General features: G+C 41.5%; 1 protein-coding gene across 2 annotated transcripts; it reads right to left on the bottom strand.

Annotated features, from left to right (window-relative positions):
* Positions 1-6,668: 6,668 nt before the first annotated feature.
* On the bottom strand, positions 6,669-16,354 carry AICDA (activation induced cytidine deaminase). 2 transcript variants are annotated; one of them, XM_025402363.1, is made up of 5 exons: positions 16,224-16,354; positions 10,384-10,531; positions 8,753-9,023; positions 8,336-8,451; positions 6,669-7,865 (listed from the first exon to the last, which is right to left on the bottom strand). In XM_025402363.1, exons 1-5 carry the CDS (start codon positions 16,229-16,231, stop codon positions 7,812-7,814), a joined length of 597 nt encoding a protein of 198 aa, XP_025258148.1. In that variant the 5' UTR covers positions 16,232-16,354; the 3' UTR covers positions 6,669-7,811. The 2 variants fall into 2 exon arrangements, with proteins under 2 accessions (XP_025258148.1, XP_025258149.1); XM_025402364.1 differs by having other exon boundaries at positions 8,336-8,421.
* Positions 16,355-17,690: the final 1,336 nt, after the last annotated feature.

The following is a 17,690-nucleotide window of genomic DNA, read 5'->3' as shown; positions in this document are numbered from 1 at the left end:
CAGGCTGGTCTCAAACGTCTGGGCTCAAGTGATCCTCCTGCCTCGGCCTCCCAAAGTGCTGGGATTATAGGCATGCACCACGGCACCTGGCCCTCTACAAATTATTTATATATTTATTTATGTATTTTGAGACGGGGCTCACTCTGTCGCTGGGGCAGGAGTGCAGTGGTGCGACCTTGGCTCACTGCAACCTCTGCCTCCCAGACTCAAGCGCTCCTCCCACCTCAGCCTCCCCAGTATTTGGCACTACAGATGCACACCACCACGCCTGGCTAATTTTTTGTATTTTTAGTAGAGATGGGGTTTTACCATGTTGCCCAGGCTGGTCTCAAACTCCTGAGCTCAAGTCATCCTCCCACCTCAGCCTCCCAAAGTACTGGGATTACAGGCATGAGCCACTACGCCCAGCCTCTACAAATAATTTTTTTTTTTTAAGTAGTCAGGCATGGTGGTATATGCTCTTAGTCCCAGCTACTTGAAAGACTGAGGTAGGAGGATTGCTTGACCCTAGGAGTTTGGGACTGCACAGTGAGCTATGATCATACCACTGCATTCTAGCCTCAGTAACAGAATGCCGGATCTGTCCCGCAGACCCTGGCCAAGCGACGGGTGAAAGGAGTACTCAGACACAGGTATACAGTGTAAGAGCTGCTAGGGGACTGCCAGCAGGGTGAGCAGTGTGGAGCAGCTGGAGCTGCTTGCATTTATTTAGTACAAACATAATGTGAAAGCCTGGTGCAAACACAATCTGCAGGTAATTAACTTTATTGTTTCCCCTTACTGGGAGCAGTCACGCTTGGACGACCACAGGTGGTTTCTGGGCAACATGGGTAAGCAAGGCTATTTAGATAAATTCCCCTATACTTCCTTGTACCTATTTCTCGCCCTCTGCCTCAGGATAAGTGAACAGCTGCCTCCAGTTTATTCTCCCCAGAAGCTTTGCAGAGCCTTCTAACCTTTCAAAAGGCCTGCTTCTTTCCCTATAGCTTCTTTCACCGCTCTGACCTATCCCACGCAACAGAGCAAGATTCAGTCCCAAAAAAATAATACTTTTGTTTTTAAAAGTATAATCTCTATCTTGGGTTGCTCCAATATTAAAGAAGAAGTGAAAGTGGTTGTCATTTAATGCAAAAAATTAGATTTGTAAGTCATATAACACAATTTTTAAGTTTGAAATAGGACCGGGCATGGTGGCTCACACCTGTAATCCCAGCACTTTGGGAGGCCAAGGCGGGCGGATCACTTGAGGTCAGGAGTTCAAGACCAGCCTAGCCAACATGGCGAAACCCTGTGTCTACCAAAAATACAAAAATTAGCCAGGCGTGGTGGTGCATGCCTGTAATCCCAGCTACTCAGGAGGCTAAGGCAAGAGAATTGCTTGACCAGCCTGAGAATCAGAGGTTGCAGTGAGCTAAGATCATGCTAGTACACTCCAGCCTGAGCAACAGAGCAAGCCTCTATCTCAAAAAAGAAAAAAAAAGTTTGAAATAAAGGCTTAAAATTCTGAAATACTATGAATAATGCTTTCTGTGATGAAAAGTTCCCCAAATTTCTTTCTTTTTCTTTTTTTTTTTTGAGCTGGAGTTTTGCTCTTGTTGCCCAGGCTGGAGTACAGTGGCATGATCTCGGCTCACTACAACCTCCGCCTCCTGGGTTCAAGCGATTCTCCTGCCTCAACCTCCCAAGTAGCTGGGATTACAGGCGCCCACCACCAAGCCCAGCTAATCTTTGTATTTTTAGTAGAGACAGGGTTTCACCATATTGGCCAGGCCAGTCTCGAACTCCTGACCTCAGGCGATCCACCCACCTCGGCCTCTCAAAGTGCTGGGATTACAGGTGTGAGCCACTGTGCTACTGTGCTTGGCTGCCAACTTTCATTTTAAAACTTCATGTAATATTTTATCCACGTACGTGGATTGCCAAAGCTTATTGAAGGCAGAGACTTTTTTTAATTAAAAACTTTCTTCATATAGCTTCATGATGTCACAATGTTATGCACATAGTACAGTTCGTCAACAAATATTTGGAAGAATAAATAAATAAATAAACTCTATTTCTCATGAAATCTTAAAAATAATTATTGTCGGCTGAGCACGATGGCTCATGCCTATAATCCCAGCACTTTGGGAGGCCAAGGTGGGTACATCACTTGAGGTCAGGAGTTCGAAACCAGTCTGGCCAACATGGCTAAACCCCATCTCTAGGAAAAATACAAAAAATTAGCAGGATGTTGTGGTACACGCCTGTAGTTCCAGCTACTCAGGAGGCTGAGGCAGGAGAATCACTTGAACCCAGGAAGCAGAGGTTGCAGTGAGCTGAGATCATGCCACTGCACTCCAGCCTAGGCGACAGAGTAAGACTCTATCTCAAAAAAAAAAAAGAAAAGAAGAAAAAGAAAAGAAAAGTCATACTGCCTTTTAAAAAATGTGTGTAATTCTACTATCTAACTCCAGGCTATTTTCATCACCCTTAAAAGAAAAATCTCATAACCGTTAAGTAGACACTCCTCATTTCCCCCTCCCTCCAGTCCATGACAACCACAAATTTTTCTGTCTCTATGGATTTTCCTCTTCTGGACATTTTATATGAACTGAATCATACAATGAGTGACTTTTTGTGTCTAAATTCTTTCACACAGCACAATGTTTGCAAGGTTTATCCATGTTGTAGCATGTATCAGCACTTCATTCATTTTTATAGCTGAATAAAATTCCATTGTGTAGATATACCACCTTTTGTTTATTCATTAGTTGATAGTGTGTCTACTTTTTGGCCATTATGAATATGTTTTTTTGAACATTCCTGTACAAGTTTTAGTTTAAACACATGTCTCTAATTCTCTTAGATATATACCCAGGAGTAGAATTGCTGGATCACATGGTAATTCTATGTTTAACTTTAGAGGAACTGCCAAACTGTTCTCCACAACTGCTGCACCATTTTATATTTTCACCAGCCAATATATGAGGGTTCTAATTTCTACAGTACTTGTTATTGGGTTTTTTTGTTTGTTTGTTTGTGTATCGCCACCCTCGTAGATATAAAATAGTATTTCTTTGTGGTTTTAATTTGCATGTCCCTAGTGACTAATGATATTGAGTATCTTTTCATGTGCTTATTGACCATTTGTAAATATTTCAAGAAATGTCTACTTAAGTCTTTTAAGTGGCAATTTGGCCATTTTTAATGAGGCTGTTTGTCTTTTGTTGTTGAATTATAAGAGTTTTCTTCTCTCTCTCTCTCTTTTTTTTTTTTTTTGAGGCAGAATCCTGTCACCCAGGATAGAGTGCAGTGGTGTGAACATGGCTCACTGTAGCCTCGGCTTGCTGGGCTCAAAAGATCATCTGCCTCTGCCTTCCATGTATCTGAGACCACAGGCTCACAGCACCTGTCCAGCTAATTTTTTAAAATTTTTTGTAGAGATTTGGTCTCACCATGTTTCTCAGGCTACTCTTGAACTCCTGGGCTCAAGCAATCCTCCCTCCTCAGCCTCCCAAAATGCTGGGATTACAGACGTTAGCCACTGTGTCCAACCTAAGAGTTCTTTAGATGTTCTGGATACTAGACTCTTGAGTAGAAAAAATACACAAACTGTTTTTCCCTCTGTTCTCATACCACAGCCACAATCAACACAGGAGACTTCTGTAATCAATGCAAGCAATCTATTCTGCAGCAGACACAAGCCGGGTATCCTCCAGTTCAATTCAGACACTATCTACCTGGACAGTTTCAGATCCCGCAGTTGAGGGTTCAGTCCCACAAGATTATCCCCATGCTCCCACCAGTCACAAGTCCAGACCTCTGGAACTTCTGACCGGTTACTTCAAGTTGGGGTTCCCATGACCTTCGTTGGGTTTGATTAATTCATTAGGACTGCCCACAGAACTCAGGGAAATACTTATGTTTACTGGTTTATTACAAAGGATAATGACACAAATAAACAGCCAGATGAAGAGATACATAGGGCAAGGTCTAGAAGGTTCCTGAGCACAGAAGCTTCTGTACCCGCCAAGATGTGGTACACCACTCTCCCAGGACACAGATGAGTTTGGAATTTTTTGTTTTTGTTTTTGTATTTTTCTGTAGACCTGCACTGTAGGCATGGATGAGTTTTTGTTTACCTTCTTGTGTTTAACTCTCTGAAAGCTCCCTAAACCCTGTCCTCTTGGGCTTTATGGAGACTTCATTGGATAGGCATAACTGAAGCATGGACAACCACGTAAAATTGTGATTAGAAAAAAGGGTATGATCAAGACTGGCCACAGTGGCTCACATCTGTAATCCCAGCACTTTGGGAGGCCAAGGTGGGCAAATCACCCAAGGTCAGGAGTTCAAGACCAGCCTGACCAATATGGTGAAACCCCATCGCTACTAAAAATACAAAAATTAGCCAGGCATGGTGGCAGGCGCCTGTAGTCCCAACTACTTGGGAGGCTGAGGCAGTAGAATTGCTTGAGCCCAGAAGGCGGAGGTTGCAGTGAGCTGAGATCACACCACTGCGTGCCAGCCTGGGTGACAGAGCTAGACTCTGTCTCAAAAAAGAAAAAGAAAAAAAGGTATGAGCTAATGCTAATAGAATGGGGAAACCCAGCAAGGCCTGTCTGTCCAGATTCTTCTTGGCCTCTCTGTGCAGCATTCCTTCACCCAAGATATGGGCAGGATCCTGTCGGGAATGAAGGTCTCGTGATCTACAATCCAACAAGATAGGTCAGTTTTTTCGTTTGTTTGTTTTTTGTTTTTGAGACAGCCTCCTGAGTAGCTGGGACTACAGATGTGTGCTACCATGCCCAGCTACGTTTTGTAGAGACGGGGGTCTCACTGTGTTGCCCAGGCTGGTCTTGAACTCCAAGGCTCAGGCCACCTGCCCGCCTTGGCCTCCTATAACGCTGGGATTACAGGCATGAGCCATCATGCCCAGTCAGATTATTTCTTTATAGCCAGTGTTTATATGGAAAAGAGGGGGAATTAGAGTAGTATTTTTAGGTTTTATGACTGGTTTGGGGGAAAGGAGGTGCTGGTTTCTTTGACTACCTTGTGGAAGAGAGATTCTAGTTTTTATGGATGGCCTCAGGGAAGAATGAGGGGCCAGAGACAGGAGGGCAGGAGAAGGTCAGAGAGACAGTTTTGCTTCTGAGGTCTAAACCATCCAACCTTATAACATGACTGTAATAAGGGTTGGCGGGGGGGTTATAAGCCAGGAACTATGGACAACAACCAACATATATCATAATATCACAGCCCTTATCAGATATATGATTTGCAAGTGTTTTCTACTACTTCTGTGGGTTGTCTTTTCACTTTATTACTAAGTGTCCTTTGATGCACAAAGATTTTTAATTTTGATGAAGTCCAACTTATTTATTTTTATCTTTGGTTACTTGTGCTTTTGGTGTCATAATTAAGGAACTGTTGCCTAATCTAAAGTCATACAAATTTTTACCTATGTTTCTCTCTAAGGGTTTATAATTTAGGCTCTAATATTTAGGTATTTGATGAATCTTTAATTTTTATATACGGTGTGTAGCAGAGACTCAAATTCATTCCTTTGCATGTAATATCCAATTAGCTCAGCATCATTTGTTGAGAAGATCATTTTTGCTCTAATGAATGGTGCTTACACCCTTGTGAGAAATTAGTTGACTACAGATGTATGGGATAACTTCTGGACTCTCAAGTTTATCCCATCATACTGATTTTTTATTTTAACTTAATATAAATCACTTTTATATTATTACACTTGGTATTTTATCTTCAAAACTTCCAAAGTTATTTATCATTTATTTAATTGATAGAAAGTGAGCCAGAAGCAAATTTGCTGTCATAAAAGTTTACTAAAAATCAAGAGAAATGGCTTCATAGCACCATTACTTCAATGTTACAATTACATACATTGTTATTAGAATCATTCCTACAGTTATAAATTTATGAAGCTTTGGGAATCCATTTCAATATATCAGAAAAGGAAATCATGTTAATAAAAATATCATTAGACACAAAATAATATAAAATATAAATGAATACATGAAGTAACAATTTTTAATATTTAACTTTTTTACAAACTTATGTACAATAAGATTAAAATAAGACAGCTGTGTATACAAGTTTTCCTATGGATCTGTTCATCTTCACTGCAAGGGTTGCTAGGTAATAACTGCACACGGATATAGTTATTCTGAATATTTTTCTCACTATCAAAAACAGTTGTTAGGGACAAATAGACACCAAATTGAGATAAATAGGGATCCCTTATTGGCTCCTTACATTTTGTTGGATAAAGCACAATTTCCTTGCAATGCTTTCCCATCCTTCTCTCCCAAATATTGTTCTCTTTCTCTCTCTCTCTTTTTTTTCCCCCTTTCTTTCTTTTTTTTAAATATAGAGTCTTGCTCTTAACACCCAGGCTGGAGTGCAATGGCACGATCTCGGCTCACTGTGACCTCCACCTCCTGGGTTCAAGCGATTCTCCTGCCTCAGCCTCCCAAGTAGCTGGGATTACAGGCACCTGCTACCATGCCTGGCTAATTTTTGTAGTTTTAGTAGAGACGGGGTTTTGCCATGTTGGCCAGGCTGGTCTCAAACTCCTGACCACAGGTGATCCACCCAGCTCGGCCTCCCAAAGTGCTGGGATTACAGGCATGAGCCACCACGCCCGGCCCTCTCTCTCTCTTTTTTTTTTTTTCTTTTTTGAAGGAACAAGGTCTTGCTATGTTGCCCAGGCTGGCCTTGAACACCTGTCTTCAAGTCATCCTCCCTCCTCAATCTCCCAAGCAGCTAGAACTATAAGCGTGTGTTTTATCATTCGCAGCTTTGTCATTCTGTTTTGTCACAACTCTCTTATATAGTTAATATACCTTTGGGAGAAGCATCACACACATACAAAAAGTAGCAAACCTTGACCTGATTGGCATTTCTGACATTAAGAGACCCAGGAGAGCCAATAGATTTTCCTCTTCCCAACATTCAAGGGACTTCCTTCCAATTGTTTGCTAATAATGATATATGAAGTTTGTGGGTATTTCTAAATTAGGGACTTCCTTAAAAGAGTTTGTGTTTCCAGAAGATTTGCTACATCAGCCATCAACCCATTATTAGGGTGTCTTGTTCACAGTTCTCCTGCCCATTTTAAGATCCTTTATTAAAATAGCTTGAAGGTGACCATGCATGGTCTATACCTCCATCCCCACCCATAACAATCTTCTTTTATACAAACATAAAAACATGCTTCTGCTGATTAAAACATACAGCACATGATTGGATATTAATGCTTTGGAGAGATGGTTTGGGATCACAATCACCCAGATACTCTCATTAGGAGGTTCTATAGATCATGGCCTGATGGAGGAGTTTGTGTTACTTGAAAGTAAACATCAAGGGAAAAGAATAGAAAAATCTATCACTAACACCATTGTTAACTCAAATGAGTCAAATAATAAAGGATGTTGATATAAAAACTTTTGATCCTCTCACCATGCTTTCTAGGATCTACCTTCTGCTCTCATCCCACCTAAAAGTCATAGAAAAGCGTTGACACTTTAGGATGCTCCCAGGTCCTGCACTTCTGTTATTCCCAGTAGGGGACAATGTTGCATTCAAAACTGCACCAATTGCAGCATGTCCCTGGTCAGGCCTGTGTTCCTTCTCTATTTTCAAGACATAGATCTTTTTAAAGAGTCGTATATAAATATTTTTTCTCTAAACTCTAAGAAAATGAGAGTTGAAGAAGAAAAACAGAGAAGACTTGAAGGATTGTTTTATATCCACTGTCTTCAGCAGAAATATTTCATCGTGTGTGACATTCTTGGAAGTTGCTATCAAAGTCCCAAGGTACGAAATGCGTCTCGTAAGTCATCAACCTCATACAGGGGCTGTAGAGAAAGAGAGGGGCAAATTGAGTGAATGGCTTCAAAACCCAGTTGGAGGTTGGTGGGGCCTGAGAGGCTTCTAAACTGAATGGATGGCTTTCTAACATTTTGGAAGAAAGTAAATTGGGAAAGAGTTTTTGGGGATTTTTTGTTTTGTTTTGTTTTGTTTTGTGTTTTTGGTTTTCTTTAAAAAAAGGAGAAAAGAATTCTGACCAGGCAGGAAACACTGGGGATAGACGGAAATTTAAAAATGTGAAACAACAAAAGAAAGAAAAGGGAGGGAAAAGGAACCTTAGCAGAGGGCTCTGAATGGTGAAAGAGCAGAAGAAAAAGCTGATGTGGAGAAGCAATAAAGTTTTCATCAGATGAAAACTGAGAGTGATTAAACAATAAGAAAATATAAGAAATATACGAAGCTCCAAAAAAGACTACAGAGAAAGAAAAGAAATTTAAAAAGCAAGGAAGCCCCTTACCAAAAGGATGCGCCGAAGCTGTCTGGAGAGACGAACTGAATTTTCATGCAACCCTTCCCAGGCTTTGAAAGTTCTTTCACGATTTTCTACAAAAGTATTCCAGCAGTAAAAATAATCTTTAAAAAAAAAAAGAAAGAAAGAAAGAAAAAAAGGCGGGGATGTGGTGGTAGAAGACAGTTCAGGTTCCAAATCGAGGGAAAAGAAAGCAACCTGGCCCCATTTTCTCATTTCCTCAGGGCCTTGGGTCTGAGCCATTTACTCTTTTCTCTACTTGTAACCTTTAATTTCGGCTCCAAAGGTGACCCAGAATCCCCGCCCACTTCTTCCCCTGGTGCTTCCCCACTGACTCATTCGTTCTGCATCGCAATCCCGAATGAGGGCTGCTGCACTGCGCCTGCGCGGAAGGCCCTTTCGCACCTTTGAAGGTCATGATGGCTATTTGCACCCCGGCGCGGTGCAACCGCCTCAGCCCCTCAGGCTCAGCCTTGCGGTCCTCGCAGAAGTAGAGGCGCGCGGTGAAGATCCTCAGACTGAGGTTGGGGTTCCCTCGCAGAAAGTCGGCCACATGTCGGGCACAGTCGTAGCAGGGGCTCCAGGAGGTGAACCAGGTGACGCGGTAGCACCTGCCAGGGTCTAGGTCCCAGTCCGAGATGTAGCGGAGGAAGAGCAATTCCACGTGGCAGCCGGACTGGGGAGACAGAGAAGACCCCGCTAACATTCACTGACTTTTCTTGCGGCTCTGGTAGCCTTAGTCATTGTCTCCTACAATGATCTTTGGGGATGCTAGGAGCTACCGTCCTTGTGTTACAGAGAGGCTAAGCAACTTGCTCGGAAGAGCACACCAGTAGGTAGAGCTGAACCCTTGGCTGCACTAGTCCTGCAGAGTGAAGGAAGGCTATGGGTTTTTGCGGAATGAGGAAGATGAAGTGCGCTGAGTTTGGAGGAACCAGTGTCACACTGTCTCACCGAAGATTTAATTTGTGTTTATGAAGTTGCTTTTTGCACCTTTTGAGAAGGAAAATGGCTGCAAGTGCCTGTTGATGTAACATTGTGGAAATATACCTGGACCACTAGGTAGAGGTAGGACAGTTTATGAGGATCTGAAAAGCGGAAATAGATTTTGGTAAAGCAGACAGATGGGTGTTGTAAGAGAAGTACTAGGCACTGCCACGAAAGGTAAATGAAAGTGCTTGGTAAAACCAAAGCCTTCTGAAATAGAATGTGTCATGTCACCAGATAGGAAGGAGACTGGCATGTACCCAATACAAATGTAGGCAAAGAAAATTGCATGGTAATATAACCATCAAACAATGAACCATATGATGACCTTCCACCCCATGGATGCTTCCCTGAGATTCCACCAAGTCCAGACGTCACAGCATGTTAGGAGAAAGGAGATACCCACGGGCAGAAGTTTATGTAAACCCATCTGGATTTTGGTGAAGAAGTCTCTTGGAAATGTAATTCTCTCGGGTAGCTGAAAGATCAGTTTAATTCGTCAATCAGCTGAGGCTTCTGAGTTTTCTGGGGATCACCATGTTGAATGTATTCACTGGTCTATGATCCATGTGAACAGGAGGGAAAAGAAATCATTTGGAAAACAGAATTGAGCCACTGTTAATTTTTTCCCAAATTCTTCTTCCTTAATCTTCAAAAATGCTTAAGACACAATTTGTTTTTCACATTTAAAATTTTTGCTTGAACAAGCTGATAATATTCTCCCAAATAAAAATGATTTTAGCTTAATTAATCTCAAAGGCAATTCAGAGGCTGAGGAAAGCGGGTAAAAATTTTGGGAGCAGTTGTTCTTGGCATTGAAGGAAAGTGTGGCATTAGGGTGCCCAGCATTACTGGGGAGGAATTAAATCACATATTTTGGGCCATGTCTAATATGGGTGCATGGACATGGAAAAAGAAAGAAAAAAAGGATTTGAGGAATGTAATAGAGACACGAGTGCCAAAAAAGGATGGAAGTAATACCATCAGCAGGTGGCTCTAAAAGCACTTACAGTTGACCATTAGACTGCTTGCAAAGCCGACTTTGATACCTTATTGCGAAGATGACCAAAGTCCAGTGAAAAGGAAGTAGCACTGTCCCGCCTCTTCACTACATAGCACAGGTAGGTCTCATGCCGACCCTTAGCCCAGCGGACATTTTTGAAGTGGTAAAGAAACTTCCTCCGGTTCATCAAGAGGCTGTGGGTGAGAGGAGGGAGAGAAAATGCAAGAGTACAGTTTATTATCTGATCACTCTAGATTTGCCTTCAGCTTTTTAAAGAAGTCGTTACTTGGGCTAAACCAAAGAAGATGCTCTGGCTTCCTCTGCTGGATGCCTGAGCCCTACTAAGTCCTGTTGAGCCTGGAATCCATCATAAACTCCTTTTCCTGCTTATATTTAAGGCCAATTGAGAGATACTCATCAAGGACCCCAAACCCTTACCCACAAGACGGTCACCTCCTGCCACTGTCTCCTAGATGCTGATGACTTGGAATTACAATTAAATTTGTTCTTCAACAAGAAAACAAAACAAAAAATAAAAAACTTGTTCCTCAGTCCCATAATTATATTTTCAGATTTCCCCACCAGTCTTTATCTAAGTGTCCAACTTGTACCTCAAACTCAAAATGATCAAAACGATATTCCTCAACTGCCCCCTGTCCTAAACTGCCTCTCCTTTGCCACCTCAGGTAAGCAGGTTAGCATCCTTGACTCATTTCTTCTTCCTCGGTCCTCATATTTAATTCATCATCTAAATGTGCTGATTCAAACCCCCCCAATATATCTTGAATTGGTACCTTCTCTGTCTGCGGTTCTCTGCTTCGGTCCAAGCCCCCATTTTCTTCCTCCTTATCTGTTGTGCTGGCCTTTTAACTGGTCTCTCTGCCTCCAGTCCCTCCAAAATAACATTCTCACACTGTCAGCACCATGATCTCACAAAAACCCAGGTGCACCATGCCATTCCCATGCTGAAGACCCCCGATGGTTCTCTTCTGCCCACAGAATAAACTCCAAACTCTTTGATGTGGTGTTTAGGCCACTTTTTACAGTTGGACCTCAATCTAAATTTCTTTTTTTAATTTTTTTTTTTTTTTTTTTTTTTTTTGAGATAAGGTCTCACTTTGTCACCCAGGCTGAAGTACACTGGCATGATCTTGGCTTATTGTAGCCTCAACCTCCCAGGCTCAGGCAAATCTCCCAGGCTCAGCAGATCCTCCCACCTCAGCCTCCTGTGTAGCTGGGATTACAGGCACCCACCCCCGTGCCCAGGTAATGTTTGTATTTTTAGTAGAGACGGTGTTTCACCATCTTGGCCAGACTGGCCTCGAACTCCTGACTTCAGGTGATCTGCTCACCTTGGCCTCCCAAAGTGCTGGGATTATAGGCGTGAGCCACTCCACCGGCCTATTTTTTAATGTATAAGAGTAATACCTGGCTGGGTGCAGTGGCTCACACCTGTTTTTTAATGTATAAGAGCAACACTTGGCTGGGCATGGTGGCTCACACCTGTAATCCCAGCACTTTGGGAGGCCGAGGCAGGTGGATCACCTGAAGTCAAGAGTTCGAGACCAGCCTGGCCAACATGGTGAAACCCCATTTCTACTAAAAATACAAGCATTAGCCAAGTGTGGTGGCGGGCGCCTGTAATCCCAGCTACCCAGGAGGCTGAGGCGACAGAATTGCTTGAACCCAGGAGGCGGAGGTTGCAGTTAGCTACGGTCACGCCATTCCACTCCAGCATGGGCAATAAGACCAAAACTCCACCTCAAGAAAAAAAAAAGAAAGAGTAATATTTGATCATTGTCAAACTTGAATACTATGGAAAAATAGAAGAACTCTAAATTTTAAAATATTAAAGATTTTTGAAATCTCGAATACCAGTGTCTAATAATGATAATTAGACATAGTGTCTAATGACAATGACTGTGAAGATTCTTATGTTTATTCCTCTAGTCTTTCTACAGGCATATATTTACATAATTTGGATTATACTGATAGCATGTGTGATTTTATACTCTGCTGCTTTTTTAACTAAGCAAAATAATCCAAATATCTTGCTATGCTGTTCCCACATAATGACTGATTTCTCCTCCTCTTTGGTTTCTGGCTCCTAGCACAGTGTCTTGCATATCATAAGCACTAACTTGAATAGCATTTGTGGAAATACTCTGGTAACCCAAGTTTCTTTAAAGAAATCAAGAGTCCCCATTGCAGCTGCAAACAGCAACACAAGCTGTACAGCATGGTTGATATGAAAGCACAATGGTGCCTGGATTTTGTCCCTAGTCTTTTCCAGAAATGCATTTATCCAATTTGTGGAGCTAGTGCTGTCACCTAATGGTACGGGGCAGAAGTGCAGAGAATTTGCGAAGTAAAGGGCTCAGGAATTTGAATAACGTTTGCTGGCAAGAGAATTGAAACTTTTCTTACTCATTATTTTTTCTTACATTGAGGTATAATTTACATACAGTAAACTTCAACCATTTCAGATGCATAATTCTACGAATATTTTTGGGTGTAAACACCCCAAACTGCTACCACAGTCAGGATACAGAACCCGAATCACCACCCTCACCCCACCAGAGCTTCTTCCTCCCCCTTTGCAGTCCTTCCCCTCCCCACAGGGCAACCACTGATTTGCTTTCTTTTTTTCCTCTTTTTATGGAGAATGGAGTTTCACTGTGTTGCCCAGGCTGGTCTTAAACTCCTGATTTCTAGCAATCCTCCCACTTGGACTCTCAAAGTGCTGGGATTATAAGTGTGAGCCACTATGCCTGCCCTGATTTGCTTTCTGTAACTATAAGTTACTTTCATTTTCTAGAATTTCGTATAGCATACATTATCTCCTCCTTCGTGTCTGACTTCTTTCATTTAGCGTCATGACTTTGGGATTCATCCCGAAGTACCTTCTTCCTTTGTCCTGCAGAGTGGTATTCTATTGCATGGATATAGCACATGTTGTTTATTTGTTCGCTTGGTGGTGGATATTTGGATAGTCTCTACTTCAGGGTTTTGTGAATAAAGGTACTATGAACATTCATGTACCAGTCTTTGTGTGGATATACATTGAGAATTGATATTTTAGTAATGTAGTGCCAGTGATAGACCCTGACGTTAAAAGTTAAATACCAAAATATCAGCCTAACTAAGGAGATCATCTAGGACAACAGCTCTTTGTAGTTGTTTCCATTTATTTTTCATTTTTCTTATTATTTTTTTGAGGCAAGGTCTAGTCCTGTCACCCAGGCTGGAGTGTAGTGGCGCAAGCATTGCTCAGTGCAGCCTTGACCTCCTGGGTTCCAGATTCTCCTGCCTCGGCCTCCTAGTAGCTGGGACCACACGCACATGCCACCATGTCCAGCTAATTTTTGTATTTTTTTATAGAAACAGGGTTTTGCTATGTTGCTCAGGCTGCCTGGGCTCAAGCGATCCACCCACCTCAGCCTCCCAAAGTGCTGGGATTACAGGGGTGAGCCACCACCCCCGGCCATCTGTTTCAATTTAAATGTCTCCCCCCACGTACATGAAGCTTATTGGAAAGCACTTTACACCTTAGGCAGCAAACTGGCTTTATTACCAGTATACACATTATGTAAGGTAAAAATTAGCCATATTATTTTAAAATTAAAAATGCATATTTTGATCTAAATGGATACTAGGCCAGATGCAGTGGCTCATGACTGTATCCCAACACTTTGGGAGGCCAAGGCAGGAGGATTGCTTGAGCCCAGGAGTTCAAGACCGCAGATAAGCTATGATTACACCACTGCACTCCAGCCTGGGTAACACGGTGAGATTGTCTTTAAAAAAATAAAAAACATGAGAAACATAAAATGAATACTAAAAAAGATACAATAATAATTAGCTTTATTTTAAAAGGATAATAATTATTATGGTAATTACCATAGTACCAACCACCATTACTATTACTATATTAGCATATAATAACCCTTTGTATATATAAGCTCAACACATAATAGGTGCTTAATAAGTACAGAAGAAAAAGAAAAGCAATTCTCTCTTTGAGGCCCAGGGTTAATTAAGCATCATCTCTTACCAATAAATCCCTTTTCTATTTAACTTACCCTCCTGAGCTGTATAGATGAGAAAGGCAAAGGAAACTACCTCTTTTTACATGCACCTTGGTTGGTGGGGTGTGTGTGTGTATGTAGAGAGATAGAGAGCCTTATCACAAGGAAGAAAAAGTGTCCTGGAAGTCTAGATAAGAAGGATGTGGCACAGATAATGGACTTCGGGTGGGTTTTTGGGTCCTACTCTACATGAAAATGCCATAGGCCTGCACTGTTTCTGTCACATGTTACCAGTCAGAGCGAAATGAATCGCATGATCCTAACCTGCTAGTTAACTTTGTTGATCCATTACTTCCCTTCTCTGGTTAGGGGCCTGTTTCCAGCTCCCTGTTCTGGTCATTTCTCTCCGGGGTAGGAAGCACTTTGCCGAAGGAGTGTTTCAAGCCTGCAGGCTGACAGCTGCCTGGACAGCTGTGCCCCCTGAAGCAGAACCCTAGCTGCATCCCCAGCCGTGCAAACCAGAAACAAGCGGGTTAAAAATAAGCCTGACCAAGTCATTTTGCCATCACTGCTGAGCTCTACAGATACTCTCCTCTTTAATGATGATATTAATCACTCTTTCGTCCTGTTGAATTTCATCTTGTCTCCTTTTCTTTCTCTGAATTTCAACTGCTGAGTTTACCTTTGCTTTGCATTTTACTTTGAACAAGTATTTCCAGTGGACCCTTCACAAGGACCTATACCTCAGACTTGTTTTCAAAATCTCACTGTAAACTGAGGAGACATTTGATATTGTTTGCCCTCAAGAAAATTTTCTGAAGGATATTAAGTCCTCCATTAAAAATCTTTATTCTGTATATTGAATGTGATGGCTCATGTCTGTAATTCCAACACTTTAGGAGGCCCAGGCAGGAGGATTGCTTGAGGCCAGGACTTAGAGACCAGCCTGGGCTGGTCTAAGACCCTGTCTCTACAAAAAAATATATTTTTAAAAAATCTTAATTATGTAATGCACGTTCTTTATAAAGGAATTAAATTGAGGTAAAGTATAAGGATTAGGCATTATTCTCATACATTCATAGTAATCATAAAGGTAGGAATAGAGTAAGTTCTATGATATTAACTGATCAAAAACTGCAAATAAAAACATTGTGAGGACCTTAACCAAATTCACACCTGAGAGGTAAGTTAAGCTATGTCTGAGCAAATGGAAAGATTAGTTAATAGTAAAAGTGCCATTAACTGCCTAACAATTAGTCCTTTAACATTAAATAACTTGCTTGAATGAATTTTTCTCCTTGTAATGGACATAATCAAAGTGACTTTCAAGCAATTAATTTAAAATGTATGGCATTTCTAAAATTACAAATTGTCTTACTATAGCTAAATTATTTCAGTAACGTCTCCCTAGGAAAGTGTGTCTTCAAGTTGTTTTATTGTTGAATATGTACAAAATTATTATGAAAATTGACACTACCATTTTTAGTACAGTACTGCTATTACCTTTTCATGATTTGAGTCTCTAAAGATTTGCTATGTTCATATTCTTACCATAAATTAGTTTCAACCATGGTACAAATCTCAGGACGAATCAGTACATTGTACACACTACTTCTTCTGCCACATGAAAAAGAGAGAAATCGAGAGAAGTCTGAAACAGAAAGAATTGGCTGACAGCATATAAGATCTGAATAGAACAAAAGGAGACAGATCAAAAATATATATATGCATATTGATCAAGCTGATCTTATCAGTCAGACAGTTATATGAGAGAAAGGGATAGCTACCAGTCTCATTACTCAGATTTGCTCTGAGAGGAAGGCCAGTGCAATCACCCATGAGGAGACTGCCTCTTTACCTGTCCATAGCCGTGTCCAGAGTGTCTTTCTTGGCTCCCTGAAAGTCTCAGGCCAGAAAAATCTTGCTTCAATGAATGATGGTTCTCTGCCTCAGTCTGACAGTGCATTGGCCCTTCACATTCAAATTTGAGCTTGCCCTTTTGGGCTCCTCCCCTGACAGCATCACCCCCACCAGGTACCCCAACGGCCTTGCTCCTGATTTGGATCCAGTGAAGATGGGTGGGTGGGGCTGTCATAGACAGAGTCACACAGGTTAAACGATTGAGGGCAGCTCTGCTTAATGTTTAGGTTCCTTTAGGGCTGCTGCTCTGAAAGTCCAGTCCATGCTCCATAGCTAGCAAAGATCAAGAGGCAGTAGCAGCAGACACTTAAATTGTAATCATGATAACACAAAATAAAAGCACAATGATAATAGTAATATTTATGTAAATACCTTAAAGAGCATTTAAATAGCTTCTTGTGTTGTTGTGTTAAAGAGCACTTAAAAAGCCTCTATTCCCCCATAGTCTCACACTATCTCTGAACTCAGTAGAGACAGCCACTAACAGTTCCTGCTTTGCAGTTAAGCAAATGAACTCAGTTATACAGAATTTAGAACACAAAAATTTTCCCTCCCAAACCATGGAATTTTTTCTTTCTGATTGCATTACAAGAATTGCTTGAAGACTAGATATTTACACCAAAGAATGATTTTTGCATGAGCCATCTTTTTTAGAAAAAAAAAAAAAAAAAATCCTTAATTTGGAGTCGGAAGCAGCAGCAGTCCCCCAAAATACAAAAATGCTTATTTCACCAGACAGAATCAGTGTCTAATTGACTACATTGAATTTGGAAAACAGGCTAAGATCTTCAAATAAAAGACTTCAATTTTGTGCTCGCATAGAACTTGGTCTATTAAAGGTTTTCTTTCTCTCTCCTACTGTAGCCCATATGCATTCTATTTATTCACTGAGTAGATACTTAATGGCTACTGTGTGATGGAAACTATGCCAAGTGCTAGGGATGCAATGGTAAGCAATGCAGCTAGGATCTCTGCCTCAAGGCTTTGATACCATCTATACCTTGATGATTTTCAAATCAATAGCGCTAGCTTGGACCATGTATTTGTCTGTTCCCACACTGCTGATAAAGACATGCCTGAGACTGGGGAATGTATAAAGGAAAGAGGTTTAATTGACTCACAGTTCCACATGGCTGGGGAGGCCTCACAATCATGGCAGAAAAGCAAGGGACATCTTACATGGTGGCAGGCAAGAGAGAGCTTATGCAGGGGAACTCCCTTTATAAAACCATCAGCTCTTGTGAGCCGTGTTCACTATCACAAGAACAACATGGGAAAGACCCACCCCCGTGATTTGTCTGCCTCCTACTGGGTCCCTCCCATGACAAGTGGGAATTGTGGGAACAATTCAAGATGAGATTTGGGTGGTGACACAGCCAAATCTATCAGACCGCTTCCTTCAACT

Source organism: Theropithecus gelada, chromosome 11 (assembly GCF_003255815.1).
Source record: "Theropithecus gelada isolate Dixy chromosome 11, Tgel_1.0, whole genome shotgun sequence".
Taxonomy (NCBI): domain Eukaryota; kingdom Metazoa; phylum Chordata; class Mammalia; order Primates; family Cercopithecidae; genus Theropithecus; species Theropithecus gelada.
The sequence above is the reverse complement of the archived record's forward strand: the minus strand, read 5'-3'. Positions and strand labels throughout refer to the sequence as shown.